The 17,019-nt window shown below is 33.2% G+C and overlaps 1 protein-coding gene across 3 annotated transcripts in view; it reads left to right on the top strand.

The window, feature by feature from the left end:
- The window catches only part of LOC126835381 (cyclic nucleotide-gated cation channel subunit A), a 136,331-nt gene that overhangs the window by 69,341 nt on the left and 49,971 nt on the right, over positions 1 to 17,019 (top strand). For 2 of the 3 annotated variants that reach the window (XM_050567929.1, XM_050567927.1), the window contains exon 3: positions 11,168 to 11,317. The exons of the other annotated variant lie outside the window; for it this stretch is intronic. In XM_050567929.1, the coding sequence (XP_050423886.1) occupies positions 11,168 to 11,317 (150 nt within the window). The remainder of the gene's footprint in view (positions 1 to 11,167; positions 11,318 to 17,019) is intronic. 3 annotated transcript variants of the gene reach the window in all.

The following is a 17,019-nucleotide window of genomic DNA, read 5'->3' as shown; positions in this document are numbered from 1 at the left end:
GAGGGCGGGTAAAGAGGGATAGGGATAGTGGGGAGGGGGTGCAAGGGCGGGGCGGGGGGGGAGGGCAGAGCGATTAAAATAAAAAAATGGAAATTAGCACTGATCTACAACAGCGGTTGGCACGATATCGTCAAAACGGTTTTCAATCCTAGTCGGGCGGAACGAACACTCGGGTGTTCAATTTCCTCTGGCGCGGTTGTGCTTGCAATATCAATTTGTAAACTATATAATATGTGTCGTCGTGAATCGTTAATGGTAGTGGAGGAAAAACCAAAGTATAAGAAATCTCGTTTTTCCTTTTTAGGCCGTTTTACGGCGTTTTAGAACGACACAGTCTTAAGAATAAAACCTTCCTAGAAGAACACCGTTGTGTACACCTAATGCTTCGTTTCTCCCGACATGTCGAATAACGAAAATACAATAAACAATAATACACCTGGAATTGATATTATGATACCTGTAGACCGGTTTAAGAGACAGCGGCTTAGATCTAAACCATTATTATTATTATTTACTAGTGGGCTTCCACGGTTGTTTAGGTTGTTTTTACTATAACACAAACATATCATATTTAGTATATATATATATATATATACATTAGTATCTTGTTTAATAAACCAGGCTGTTGAAACCCTAAATGGCACAAACATCAATCATTTCCGGAGGCGATCCGGAAGTGACGCTGTCAAAGTCATAAAATATGTGAACAGTTTACATTATTATTGTGGTACGGGAAAATTAAATTATAAATTCCAAAAACGGTTTAAGTATGTGTACGTACTTAAAAGTCGTATTAAACGATTACTCGTAAATTTAATAAAACATTTAAAACAAAAAAATGCCAAAAGTAATTTCGTGCAATATATCAATTTTATCTTATTTATGTTAAGCGTTGCGTTTACGAGTGAACGCCGGTGATGATGATAATAACAAATGAACCTTATGGAAAATAAATACATAAAAAATTACTTCAATACGATTACCGGGAAAAAAACTGTTATTTCTGCAACGGAAAAGGTATTTTCTTAACGTTGATATGTTTCATCGAAAACTGATAAGATATTTTGGTGATTTTTCTTAATACAATTTGTTTGATCTTTTCCAAATACAGTTCTTGTATAATTATAGATAGGTATTGAGTTTACCCTGTCTGAATAAGGTATAAAAAAAAAAATTGTTTGCAATTCTTATAAAAATAAAATCATTTTCCATCGAAGTATTATAAAAAAAATAAACTATCGCTGCGTGGGATTGTTTATTATTAGTTTTTAATTATAATATTATTGTCTATTTCCTCGATTTCGAATCGCAATTTCATTCCGAAGCTTAGTTTTTTAATAGCATATTTTTTATTATTATTATTATATTTGTTTCATGAGGTTTTTTTTAAGAGATTGTGCGTACTCGAGTGAAATAAAGCTTCTAAAAACAGCCGTCCGAGCCCATTGGGAAATATACAGCCGTTAAAACACTGATAAATATTTTTTTTTGGAAACAGAGTTTTCTTATGATTGACATTACACAAACTTAAATAAATATCTCATACATTTTTTTGGGCTTTCAAGTTTTCACACGGGCTTTCGACAGCGCAGGTATTAACTATGTATTTATACGGTTTTCCGGTTTAAATGTAATTCCGTCATAACTCATAAATTCACACAGCACAAGTACCGTCGATTACCATAGGCCATTTATTGTCTGCCTTGCTACATTACTTCCTATTGCTCTTCAGTGGCCGTAACGTCTATTAGAAACAGTTTTAACCATTTCAAAGTTAATGAGTGTATCCGACGACGCATGTTTTAAAACTCTTGCCTACTCTCGTTGTGTGTATATTGTTCAGTAAATGTAATTACCGCTATTATAGTCATATTTTATAATCTGTTCAATTTTCTTGGTTTGTTAATAATAAAAAAAATAGTTTGTTTAAGCACACAATTTTCAATAACGTTTTTTTACTAGAACACAATAACAGAGCCTGGCGTTATTCGAATAGAGTTTTAATTGAACTGCAGTAGCTATTGCTGGACTACTTTTTTTTTTTTTTTTCAACAGTAAGAAACAATAAAAATTCCAAACTTGGTAGTGTCTTGTGAATTATTGCTTCGCTGAACAAAAATGATCACCTCGTGCAATATAATGTAATATTCAAATTCTCGAGCTTGTACGTTCACATGTTGTGTCACATTTCTCAAACTTTTCTCAGCTATACTTATGGTCGGCCAACATATACTATGACACATTACAGTGGCATGAGAGTAAACAAGTTAACCCTCGTGTATGATTTATGCGGTTTGTTTTTTTTTTTTTTTTTGTACTTTTAAAACATTGTGTGTCTGAAAAACTTTTTCCCTGTCGGACAATATAATATTGGGTTTTGTCTGGCTAGTTGTAAAGTTGAAAAAAAAAAACCAACGGTTATTATTAATAATGTGTTTATTTATTGTTCACGACTACATAAATAGCGTGTAAAAACATTGGAAAATTTTTCAAGTATAGTCGATAAAATGTAGAAATGACAACATACTGTTATTGTAGTTAGAAACTCGTAGTGGTTTTTCATTTTCATAACTGTAAAACTTTTAATTGCATTATACTTAGCGCTCGAACAAATTGTTCATAATAGTTTGATGTCGTTGTTAATTTTACACGTTTTTACTTCGTTAAAGAGCGTTAAAGCAACAGGTCAGAGTCAAAGTATTTGACATGTTTATAATTTGATAACTTACACAACTTTGAACATGTTTTAATGGCAGAGTCAGACTCGACAGCTTTATTTACGCTATGACCAAAGAGATTTAATTATTATGTTTAGAGGTACAATCTTGAAAATAGGGTACCTTTCATGTTACCTTTTTATAACAGCGACACAAATTAAATAACCATAGTTATTGATCTTGAACTAAATTATGAACGCCAATAGTTAGGGCTGATATTGGTAGTGGTTGTCCGTGTCTCAGTAATATTTTGGAGATTTCCATTGGGGTTTGCCATAAGAAAATAAATACAAATGTAGCTTACTGGATGGCATTAATTTCGAATGTGCAAACTGGCAGCACCATGCCATATGACAATATACCCGTTTGGGTCGTTCCCGAGTTAAGAACAAAGTCGAGTGAAAGAAATACAAGTTGTAAGTTTGTATTTCGAAGTTTGCGACGGTCCGCACGTGTCTGCTGATGAGACGAAGAAGTATTATATTATTATTATGGCCGTGATGTTAACTTCGGACAAATAGTCCTTCTTGGAACAATTACTTTTTTAGCTTGACCTTTTCGGTCTACCGGGCCGTAGGTAATATTTTTTTCTCGAAATTTTATATGCTAGTGACATCGTAAAAAAAAAAAAAAAAATAGTAAATAAGACAGTGGACCGAACATCAATAAAACGCAACGTTGTCAATATAATGATAATAGATAATAATAATAATTATAGAAACGTATAGGCTCGGTTAGTATCTCTCAAAACTTCTGCAAGACTGCAACTGGTAAGTCGAGATTGGGGAGACTGAGGAAAATCGATTGGCGGTCGATTGACTTTCCCGTCTGCGGTGTCACATAAGAACTTGAAAATGTTTCTAGACATGAATTTTACACATCTTGAGAAGTTTTTGGTAAACGTCCGACGGTACTCGGCAACCGTTTTATCGGCCACATAGATAAATTGCCGTCCTTTAGTTTTATGGTAAGTATTGTGTACAGCGAAAACGATAAAAAAACAATAACACTAATATAACCGATGCGTTCATTTCGTCTCTAACAATACTATAACATAATATTATCGTCGAGTAGAAAAACCGTCGTAAAGCTTTATGACTATGGATATATTGAACTATTACAATAGAATATTGGCATGTAATAAAGAGCATTGACAAAGAGCTGAATCCGTCTGCTAAAAAAAACTTTACCTACAAGTCCGGCTGAGTTACTTGAAATCTTCTGAAATACTTTATAATGAACGAATATCCGGCTAAGTGCATCTCTTAGTAAGTTGTATTTTCGAAAAAAGTTCAAAATATTAATAAGAATAACAAAAAACAGTTTAAGAGTTAAAAACTAATTTAAAAGCAAAACCGTGTTATTAGCTATGGGCAATAGGAATTACCAAAAAAAAAAAAGGACTAGTTTTTAATGCGTGAGAACTTTAAAATAAAATATATTGCAACAAAAATTAGTTATTGTAAAAGTTACACTTGCTCTCGAAGTCCTCTTATGTGGTGTTGTTAAACTCGTCCATAGTACTTAAAAAGTACAGTATTTCTCTACTATGTTCTCTTACTCTATTCGGAAACGTCCTCGTCACTAAACTGAAGTCTAAGTAGTCAATTTTCTCTGTCCAATATAAAGCATAGTGCAATGAGTCGGTTTCGAACGAATATCTTGTTGTTTTTTTTTTTCGACTGCGATTTTCGATTGGTGTCTGTTTATGAATTGTAAGGTTTTTTTTTCTTCAAAACGTTCGCCTATTGCTGTTGTCATTTATATTAGGTATTGACTGCGTTATTATGCGAAATTCGATATTGGGGCCGTTAGGAAAAACAAACTGGCGGCCGATGTTTGCGGTAAATTATGATTTTTTTTTTTTTTTTTTTTTTTTTTTTTATGATTGGTTATCGACCGGAAATGTTTAATTATAGAAACGCCGTCAATTCCGTGGAACAGAAATTGCGAACAGGAAAAAATTGGAAATCGGTAAAAAAAACGCACATTATCATAATCAAAACCTACATTATGCACGGCGACACGGCAAATATTATTATTATGCATTATTCGCAGAGCCTGTTTTGCCACGGACGGGATTTGTCGCAAAAGCAAAATAGTGCAAAACAGATGTGTCGGATGTGTTGCAATAACAGTATTATAATGTAAGAGTAGATGTGTGTCGTGCAGAGATGTGTCCGTTTGAAAATTGATAAATCCGTTTTGGCGAACAACGTCGTAGCCGAGTAATTAATCGAACGGGTTGTCGAGGGGGCAAAGAGGACGTCTCGGGAAATTCGAATTTCAGAGGAAAGACAAAAAACGAACATATGATACAGGGTGAGCATTTTTATCACGAACCACTCGATAACTCATACGGTTTAATAAGAAATTCGATTTTTGTTTTATTTCATAGTGTTTTCATACAATGTGATCTCATGCGGTTTCATGATTGAAACATTTTAAAAATACACACCGTGTCCGTACCTCGAGAAATAAACAGGAAATGTCTTGAGTTGGCCAAGTGGCACTTGGAGACTACTAGGTCAAAAAGGCGACAAACATTTCAAGTTTTGAGTAGCCACACACAATGTTAACATCACGGCTGTACTCTCTCTCTCCGACTTATATATATATACACACAGAGAGGGAAATAAATAAAGGCCTTTCACACGCCTTTAACGTGTTTAAGGTAAGGCGAAGGTGCAGTGATTTACACCCCTCGTTCGAGCGTGGGCTCTCTCGACACACACATATATATATATATATAAACGCCCAGTGTCTTCTTCAATCACCCGAAGGAGGCGTTTAGAATGAAAAACGGTGGCACAAGACTAAAAAAAAAAAAAAAAAAATGTCGATTTACCGGTTATTTTTCTCCGTCACCGAAACACATATGCGTTTAAACGTTTGGCTGAAAACAACTTTTGCCCGGACAAAATATGATTGAAAATGTTGTACTTGTACTTAATAATGTTTGATTGGTCGTACATGTCCCACGTGCCTACTAATTACCAATGTATTGCTCGTTTCCAGTATTTATGAAATATTCGTTTCAGACAGTGACTGATGATAAGCTGCAGTGATGATAGTATAATAACATCTATAGTCAAAAACAAAACCCCATAATAATCCCCATTTTTCGGGGGGGGGGGGGGTAAAAAAGCAATAATATAATGTACATTTTTTGAGTGGACGCATTTTATTTTCGAATCAAGTGTCGCATTGACATCATTTCTTTTGCACGGTTCTTCTTGCCAGACCTCAAATGTCATTATGTCAGACAAAAAGCACTACCCCGTCAGAAAACCGTACTTTACTGGGTTAACGGTTTTGTATTTCATTACATTCATTTTTTTTTTTTTAACCGGTAAAGTATACACCGCATGATGACCCGATTTTTTCATGGTAAACATTTTAGATGTGTATTACATTACAAACCGTACCCATGTGATATAATATTGTTAAACACTATTGTTAAAACATAATGTGTTAATGCTCTTACAGCGATGACACTAAAATGGAGCGGCGGTAACACAGTATTTAATTCTAACTTTACCCGTCAATTATGAAATAAAACTATATTACAACGGACAGTACAAACTGAACCGAATTTCTCAACATGACCTATATATATATTCACCCTGTAAATTGTTTACCGATTTGATTATGAAAGACTGTGTTTTTCGTTGTTGTAGTTTATGTTATTTTAGAATATTGTTAAAAATACCAAAAAAAACAACTTACCAGCCGTTTCCAAGAAGCAGTAAAAAAAATAATGATGTCACAAAATTACATTTTTTCCCCTTTAAGAGTTTCTAATTTTTTTTTTTTAGCTTTTATTTATGAATTTCAACGACGAAATCTTAATTCTGTTATTCGAAAACTATACTCTACCAAAACTGTAGGTAAAGTATACACTATAAAAACGTATACTTATATTCTGTATTCAATGTCTGAAACTTTATTATGAGTTTAGAATATTGCCATGCTCTGTTTAGCAAAATGTAAACAATATTATAATATTATTCGGTTTGGTGTAAAAAATTGATAATTGCATTGTGTCCAGAAATATTAACTGCAATAAACCGGCCAATGTGGAACTGCACTGTTTCCACAATTTATGATATAAACCATTTTGGAGTAGCAAACAAAAAAAAAACCATTACAAACATTTGAACTCGTATCGAACTTAGTGTTATTTATCCGCACAATATTGTATTGTTGTGTCAAGACGAGAGTTGTATCGACGGATTTATATTGTGGCGTTCTAACATAATACTTAACGACCCTATAACGCCAAGTACAAAAGCCATAACAGATATTAAACGTTTGGGAGTTCCGCGAAATTAGACTATAGCAAAGGAGCCTGGATGCGAATCCGTCGGCACTTGGTGTCTTATTGACATTATTAAACAGCGCCAGAGAGTTTCGCACAAGCGATGACAGTGATTTAATAATTTTCAAATATAGTCACAGCTTTGACCTCGTTTCCGCTAACTTCCCGCTACAAGACAGTTTACGCGTCGCGTTCGGTGCTTTTTTTTCTCAATAAAGTACAATAAACGCAATACTGACTTTAGCGCGGATCGTAAATTCGCAAAAATAGCGTTAAACTACAGTGTATAATACCTAAATAGATAGGTTACTGACCGTAGTTTTAAAACGGTTTGAACGACGAGGGCTTGTAGAGAAATCAGGATAGTAATTAGTAAAATTATGAAAAATATATCATACGAATTGGGGTTTTCAATCTCCAAAAGGTTCTGGGAAATTTACTGACTGTTACACGACGGCGATCAAGCTTTTGTTTTTTTTTTCGCCCCTTCGCACGACATGTCTGTGTCGTTTAACGGTAGTGTGTTCGTGGGAGTACAGAAAAAGTTTGTGCGGACAAAACGACAAACGATCAACGCGGTGTAGGTCGACCTATCGCTCGACAACAACCCACGACGGATCCGGCGTGCCCGTGCGAAGCAACCGAGTAAGTAAGTAAGTAAGTAAGTAAGTAAGTAAGTGCGGTGAACGCGATTCCGGCGGACGGTTTTCCCGCGGGACGAGTCCATCCTTCGACGGTTAGGTGATTTGGCAAACGGCCGAACGCAACACACCACACGGGGGGACGTCCGAATAATCCTGGCCCGGTCCACTGCGCTTATAAATCAAACGGCGAGACCGTAGCTTTCGATTCGGCCGCCAATTAATTGATACACGTATCACCGGTCGCCCGTCAATCTTCCTTTAGGCCCCAGGACTTCATCTATCGTCTTGCCGTCGGTTTTTGTTTTCCTCCGAGTCCGCGTGGCGGCTCCAAACCGTCTCCGGAGACTGTATATATATATATATATATATATATACTGTCGTCCCCCACGATAATATATTATATGCCGACGAGGGGCAAACATGAGAGGCGAACGAAAACAAAAGAATAATATCGAATACCTACGTCACGGATCACCGGGAACTGTATTGCGCAAACGCTTCGACGTGAAAGTGTTAATATATATATATATATATATAATAGTAAATCATCACATTGAATATGAGTCATAGTAACAAAAAGTCCGTATACAGATTTTATTATAACTGAAAGTGATAAAATCACTTTTAAATAAACCGCTTCGATGCGAATCCGCGGATAGTATGTTCAAACCAGTTATGGCGGTTTAGAAGATATCGCGGGACCAGCAACGATGTACTTGAAATTTAATATTTAGTCTCGTGCAGGGTGGATACGATAAGGGTTGATCGTCTGTCCATAAAAATGCACCGTCAATAGTTACCCATACATAGTAATTAACAATATAATAAAAATATTTCCATTATCTGTTCACTGTCGATTCACTCGCACGTAGCAACCTAGAAACTGACTACGGCCAAAGTGTAAATTTACTCTATTTTTGGGGTTTTTCCTTAATAAAAAAAAAAAATTGACTACATATAGATTAAGATAATTGTATATGTTATAGTTCCATTTTAGATCTACCTTCGGTGTAATTTTCAGGTCTAAATCTCTAAAACTTTGCTTGAAAAAGTGAAATAAAGAAAAAAATTCTATCTCTTCTAAGGGAAAGGGCTTATGGTATTTGATTGGTTTGTTAATGTTTATCGATAGTACTATGTTTGAAAAACAATTCATATAAATTTGGAACATTTTTAAAAAAGTTATAGAGCACCGTAAATTTTAAGTTGAAAAATTTGTACATTTTTTGGGTGTTTTCCTCGATTTTGATGGGCAAGGGGTGACTTTTTTAAATTTTTGGCCCAATAGAGTGCCTTCCAGGTATGATTTCTGATCTATAGATTTCCTACACAAAGAAATCGGTTCAGCGGTTTACGAGATATCGTGGGTCCAGACACAAAAAAAAATAAAAACACATCATTGTAAAAACAATACCTTCTCAGCTCCGCACCGAAGCTAAAAAACGGTTTACTACATATTGATACCGTTAAAATATTTTCAAGTGGATTTGATTAACTTTATAAAGAACCGCAAACAAATATTAATAGGAAATGGATAAGTAAATAGCAATTTCACAAGATCTATTGCGTTTGTTTTTAGTGTTTAACTGTACCCCACCCCCCCCCCCCCAAAGGTACTTTATTGGACCAAAAATTAAAAAACGCACCCCATCCCTTTCGAAAAGTAAAAAAAAAAACGACCCAAAGAGTAACTATTTCCACATTTTTCATCTTAAAACATTAGGCGTTCTTAGTTTGCGTGGGATATTCATTAGATTTAGTATTACTGATGTACGGTGTAAAGCCAAGATGATATCATTAACCCTTTTAATCAGAAGGGCCTTGCCTTTATTTCACTTTCTTTGTAATTGTTGTTTTAGGACTCACGGTCTGCTGATGTCAACTGATTTATTAACTTTTTGAACAAAAACCTAATTAGTTTCACGCGGGCGAGTGCTGACCTTTATTTTCATCTTTAGCCTTATGTTCGAAATAATATACACAATATTGTTATTGATAAAAATTATTATTATTATTGGCCCAAGTTCAATAGGCGCTGAGTGTATTCATATACAGTAAGAATGTGATTTATTGTCGGGGGGGGGGGGGTGGAGGTGAATCTAAGGATAAAGGCGGTTCCCGTGGTGCAATGGGATGAAAATCTTATTGATGTGCTCTGGAAATTGTGCAAAAATTGTACTCAAATAACAATTATATAACATTGGTGCTTTGGGCGCTCTAACGCCAGTATTTATTGCCAAAATTCAAAACGGCTTCCTTACAAAGTCCAAGTCGTAAAGAACAAGTAAAATTCAAAAATAAAAACCGAGTTTTATATACAAAGAAAATCATCTTTTTAAAAAATCTCAAGTATCTTACTACAGTTTTTATTTTTTTTTTTTTCACAAAAACAACTGTACCCTTCGTGGAAATTCGATATACTTGTAAATTGGGTCACGAGGATAATATGACCCAATTACACATAAACAACTTTGTGTACAAAGAAGTAAACGGTCGGCATGATTAATTGTTCGAATAAGGTTGTTTTTGTGTACTTCTAAATGATCTGTAGATCAAAAACTATTACATTGGTACAGCGACCGGCTGTAATCTTAAGTAAACGACATTTTTTTATTTTTTTTTAATTCTTATCACGGGAGTTTTCATTGCAACGAACGAGTTTAGCTGTGCACACCCGCTGAAGATATTGTGTGTTAAACACGGCGGATCGGGCACCGCAAAGTTTTCACACTCGACTTAAACTAATTTATTGTGTTTTGTTGGAACTCTTCGGCCAAGTTTTCGGCCAGAGTACCGCGACAGTACAAACACAAGAAGCGCGGTTGCTCGAAAAACGGCATAGCATGGACTTTGCAGCATGGACGTTGAATTTGATTTATGGAAATCCCCGTTTAATTCGCCTACCCCTCGGAGGGACATCAACAGAGCAGCTGTTGATTTGGAGACTCGCATAAAGAATAACAAGTCACTTGTAAATATTACGATGTGTCTAACTGAACGTGTCATTGCGTGATTATTAGCACCGGCGAGTTTATTGTACGGTGCTAATGATGAGTGGAAATCTACAGAGAAAGTACAAAATATTAAACAATAACAATAATACTCACCTGTTTTATCCGGGCCGCGACGTTTGTGACGGGTTTTGATGATAATTTTGATTTCGGTCACTTGTTCTGCATAATTCCAACGCCCTCTATAATTATCAGTTCGAGTGATTGATTAATGATGTATTTTTTGACTGTGCATAATTAACGTGCCTTTGATCACGACCGAGCGGATTATTATTGACCGTGTATTAACTGATAAAAAAAAAAATATATATATATCTCAACGGTTTTTCGTCCGAAATGATTTCAAAGGCGGGTAAAATCGTTACAAACACTAGTCGTTTTTATAATATTGCTGTAGGTGTATTTAAATAGGTACGTGTATATTTTCAATATGAATTTCATCATTTTTTTTTTTTTTTTTTGTTTTTTCCCCAGAGCAACGACGAATTGGAAACTGTATCGAATCGTTTTCAAGACACTCCGTTTCATTATCCAACAGCGCCGTCGGTCATTTCCGGCAATGCGTTCGGCACTCCGGCAAAACTGCAAAACTCCATCAACAAGCCGAATTTGATCCAGTCACACGTGAGCCGAATGCTAAACTATTTAAATCATTATAATAATGTTCATAAAAAAAAAAAAAAAGAATATCAAACCGTATTAGAACCACGACAACAGAATCCGGCCACGGTGGAGGTGGTGGAAAGGTCACGAGTCCTTAGGGATTGTTATTGTAACTGAAAGGGATGAAATAACATTCATAAAATACACTTCCTCGATGCGAAACTGCGAATGAAAACAACATTTTTTTAATTCAGAAAAACCCCAAAAAAACGCCGTAACGCTTACACGAAATTATTCCTTGTTGATATTTACTTGTTGTGTTTTTTTTTTTTTTTAATTTGTTTTTACTTCTATAAATGCATCGTTAACGCAACACTTTATTTTTCCAAAATAATAGAAATTGGCAGATTTTTTTTTTTTGCTTTTGATCTTAATCGACCGATCAAAATGTTCAGAGAGATTGTTCTCAAACTTGAATTATTCATAACACACTAACAATATAATTTTTAGCTAAGCTAAGGAACTCGAATTTTTATCAAACTACTTCTAATGAAGACATACCAAAGTTATGAAACATTTAAATGCAGATATTGTGTAATTAAATCACAATTACAATTGGTCTTAATAAACTCCCAATAAAATAGCTAAAATATATTTTTATTCAATTTTAAGTAGCTAGACTTTTGCCAATGATCATTTGTATAAATATTGCCCAGAGGTTTGGTAGCAAAAGTAGCTAGAAATACAGTTAAAATACTAACTTGTAAGAACTTAGATGTGTTACACCACTGTGCAAGATGAATTTTAGAAAACATTAAAGAAAGGTATAAATCAAATGTAGTTTGCGCGTTGCACAAATATTAGATTCGTAACTTGATTGGTAAAACTAAGCTCGGAACAGAAAACTTTTGGGATTTATGTATTGCGTTCTCTCTTCGTCTTCTTCTTATTTGTTGTGTTGTCCGTTGACAAGGTAATAATTCAAATTTCGTCTGACAGTTTATCGAATAAACAAAGTTTTCCTTTGAAAAAAAAAAAGAAAAAGGTAACGTTTCTCAAAATATAATATCTTTATTTATATTGTATATCGCTATGTTTCTATTGGGAATATAACTTCTACGAAAGAAATACTCTAAACTTGATAAGTAATGATTTTCCAAGGGAAAACGACCCATAATGAAATATTGTGTTCAATAAATCCAAAACGCTATTTTCATTCAAGGTAGACAACATAAATGCCAAACGATAAGCACAACTTGTCAGGTACTCAAAATACATTATCCTGCTGAAAAGTACTTGATATTTTGTAAACAGAACAAATTAAATCACTTTAATAGAAAATGTATACACTATAGAATCAATTGGATATGGTTGGAAATTATAAACTAAATGGTATTTATATATTATTATTTGCAATTGAAGTCGAATGAAGTATTACGAATAAAACATTTGTATAGTTAAGATATATACTTTATATATACTTTTTTTAATAATTCAGAAGCTTTTAAGTGCAATTTAAATTACTCAACACATTACCTACACTTCACTGCACTAGTGCAGCATCTACTCATTAAAATATTAAAATATTTAAATTAAGCGGTACTTAACCATTTGGTCAACACTCGATTATATTATTGTACAGACGAATGTTGCTGAAAATCACAAGAGGAGCCTCTGCGAATGTTGAATGATGAACGTATCCCGGATATTGGTGGATGTAATCAAACTTATAGTAAACAATTTTTAGAAAAAATATGATTAGGTATATAATATATATTGTGAGTGTGTGTCGGCTAGAAGTAAAGACTAAAATAAGAATTGGGCGCGTCGGATGTGCGAAGGTGCTTTTAGCATTCATAACGTTCAGTGTCGCCCTTCTAAAGCCTTTAGGGTATTTTTTTCCCCTCTTCAAAGTGGGTGAGGGCGGATTGTTATTGTCGCAATAATATCTTAAAGGCGATGGTCTCGTTCGCTATGCTGTCGCCACCACCGCCTCGGGGACGTTTTTCTCTCATAAAAAGTGTATATTAATATATATACACATATATTTATACTTTTATAGCCGCTTCCGAAATGGTGTTGAATTTTAAACGACTCGGTTTTCGATGGAAAAACTCAAAAAAAAAAAAAAAATTAAAATAATAAACAAAGAGCAATAACAATAGTAATAATTTGTAATCGCTGTTTGTTTTGTCCACCTAAAACGCAATGTTTTAAATTACATTAAAATAAAAAAAAAAAAATACAATCCTCATAATTAGTAAATTTTTTTTTTTTAATTTAGATAATATATATATTGCAGTCAGCTATAATTGTAACAAAACTAATTGAATAATCGTTGGCTGAAATAAAACAATACAGTTACCCCTTGGGTTTATTATACCTATGTGTTACTACCATATATGGTAGTAACAATAATTATTGAGTATATACTAATTTCCAATAACTGACTATATGAATAATACAATTTCCAAAAATTAATCTACATTCTATGGCACCTCTGTGAAAACATGACCAGTGAGTGTAATATAGATTAAATATGTATACATTTTTTTAATTCAACGAATAAATGTGATATTATATACTAGAACGAGATGATGGAAAACGTTTTAGTTTTAATAAAAAATGTTACTTTAGCTTAGGTATAAAGTAAAGAAGTACAGCTACCATCAAAGTTCTATGGAGATGGAACTTTTATCACACAACAAGTCTTATATTTCCTTAACTAACTTTTGTGTACAAACCATATTTGAAACAGCGTTAGGCGAATTTTATTAGAATAAATTAGGACGAATAAATTTTTAAAAAAAATTTAATTTTGTAATAACCAAAGAGAAAGCACATAATAAAATATTTTAGTTATTGATCAATATTAAAATATATTTCCTTTGCTCTCAAATAAATAATGATTTAAATTATTGTTGTTAAATTACTATAATATTATTTTAGTTACTTGATTGTTTATAAATGTAAGTGTATGACAGGAACGAGGACAATGAGATATTAAATCATTTTTTTACTGATTTTCATTTAATATACATAAAATTAATATAAATACTGAACGTGTAACGAACAATCATTTTTACTTTAAAAATGATTAAAAAAAACAATTACAATTTTGTTTAAATACTGTTACGATAGTTTAAACTATTTAAATACCGTTTTAAAAAAGTTAGAGCAACAAAATTCAATCTAATGAGGCCTAAAATTGTATATTATTTACTTTTCTGTGACATATATTTTATCTTCCTAAACTGGCTTTTTTAAAACAGTTTTTTTTACCGATTTTAAGCTTACAAAAATATGCAAAGTGACCACTATACGAATGGCTGTACAATATAGGATCGACATTTTACTAATTAGAACTAATTTTTATTACGAGCCCACAAATTTATATAACGTTAATTCACACATGAATCCCAAGTAGGTATATATTGTAATAGTAGTTATTTTTTTTTTTAACTCTTTATCGACCGGCTATTATAGTGGGTATTTGTGAATACTTATCAGAAGTAAGAATAATGTGTTTATGTGACCTCGTTTTATAAGACGGTGGGAAAAAATGCAAAGCGGAGGTTTTCATTGGAAATAATTATGTTAAATTTTGTCGGCAAGTAAAAGAAAATGCATTATAAAACGTAACGAGACGCTTTGTAGACTGGCATACACAACAAAAAAGATATTTTTAAAAGCATTCGCCGACGGTGTCTGGTCGAATTACGTATAATACATTATTTATATTATAATAAACGAGAATCCATTAGAAATTCTCGGTATCCATTCAATCTGTAAAAAAGTGTAAGCGTTAAAAAACTCGGACGGCCGCCAATGATTTTATAAAACGCACGTGATAAAAAAAAATAATAATAATAATACACATTTTTATTTTAAACGGCGTTTTGACAGTTTAAAAATTAAAAAATATCCCAAACTCATTAATTCGAAACGCTCCCCCCCCCCCAGTTACAACCATTATAAACGAATAGTTTACTTTAGTTTGTTAAAATTAAAAAAAAAAAACTATAGATAATTATTTTAAAAAAAAATGACTTACATAATATATTCAGTAGATTATTCTCTTAGTTCATCGTCCTCCTTCTTCCTAGTAATGAACATCTATATTAGTCTACGGCGTTCTGTTCGGTTCTCCTCGTCTTACTTATCTTAAAAAGTCCTTAACTTCTATTAGTGGTTCAGATGCACTAAAAAAAAAAAAAAAAAGGGTCTTAGAAACCTAGCCTGGTTACATCTTAAAAGTGTTCAATTTTTTTTTCTTGTTTGTAGATAGGAGATTTAACCTACTCAACAGTAGTAGGTATAATAAAAAATCCATATAATATACGGTTTCTATTTTATTTTAATAAACTCTGGTATTGACTGTAAATGCTAATGAACTACAAGGACATCACAACGATAGGGTTTTGCAACGAGTAACAACAATGACCAGACCTAACTTAGTTAACTCGGTTAAAAACTGTTTGAATTTGTGTGATTCAAACGCGTTCTCCTTTGCAATATTTTATTAAAGGAAAAGCTCGCTGTTGTTGAATATGAATATTGGTATTTGCATTTTTTTATTGGAAACACGCTAGTTCCATCTGCTTTTGATCCTATTTTTTTTCTTCTTGGAAATTTAACGCGAGGCGGACCGTGTGATTGATTTACGCAGTTTCATTTCCGAGTACAACGTGTTCAGCGCTTTTTGTTGGAGATGTCTTCACGTTTGAAATTCTATCATGTTTTCTTCCGTCAAAACCGGGAAAAAAAGTTTCCACATTAATAACCCTTAAACCTATCGGGGCGAAAAACCCCGATAGGTAATTTATATTATTTTTTACTTAAGAAAAACTTGTCGAGTCGCAACAATTCCTACTTAAATCCAACTCTTAAAACCGTAGATCGTGGCCAATGGCTTTTAGTTTTGAGTTCCGTTGGCGGATACATTTTCAGTCGGCCGATAAGAAACAAATGTCATTCGGAAAGAAATTTAATCGCTTTCAAAGTGTAGGTAAAACGGCAATGTTGATAGGCAATTTCGGTACACGAATGTATTGGAAATTTGTGATTGCGTTTTGTTTTAACAACATCTATAACGTGAGAATTAACGTTTAACCAGGAAATCATAATTGAGTAACAAAAAAAAAAAACCAATCTGTATTAGGACTTAGGGTCCAAAAGGGCCAATGTTGCCAATATTTCGTTAGACAAACGAGTCATAACAGTTAGAGAGTAAGAAGAGTCAAAGCAATAAGATACCGAGAGCCCAAAAAAGTATAATTAAAATAACTCTAAGAAAATCTAAAACATATCCTTGTATTCAAATACGCCAAGGTGATTTTAAGGTGTTGTATTTCACTTACAAATTAAATTTAATTAACTTCAATCTACTGTTAATTAAATACCGATTATTACTTTCCAATATTTTGTTAAATACAAACAACTTCTTAAAATATGGTTAAATTACAACTTAACGCACACACAGGTTTCTTTTTGGTGTTCATATGAATCTAATCTAATCCAACTTATTGTCTAATTTATAACTTTTAATAATTGCTATTTTTATTATTATTATTTTAAAACTTTGTAAATAGTACTCAACTTGCGCCGGTATAAGTTTTTCCTAAGTGGCGAAGTGGGTCATAATGTTGATTTTTATTTATTATGTACTATATTATTCAAAATGTTATTCTAAGATGGCCAATAAATTATTATTATTATTATTA

This window comes from Adelges cooleyi, unplaced genomic scaffold, assembly GCF_023614345.1.
Source record: "Adelges cooleyi isolate 19-005CV unplaced genomic scaffold, UGA_ACOO_1.1 ACOO_flye_CR_arks_rails_tigmint_CR_PRNA_23, whole genome shotgun sequence".
Lineage (NCBI taxonomy): Eukaryota > Metazoa > Arthropoda > Insecta > Hemiptera > Adelgidae > Adelges > Adelges cooleyi.
This window is presented reverse-complemented; position numbering and strand designations above follow the sequence as displayed.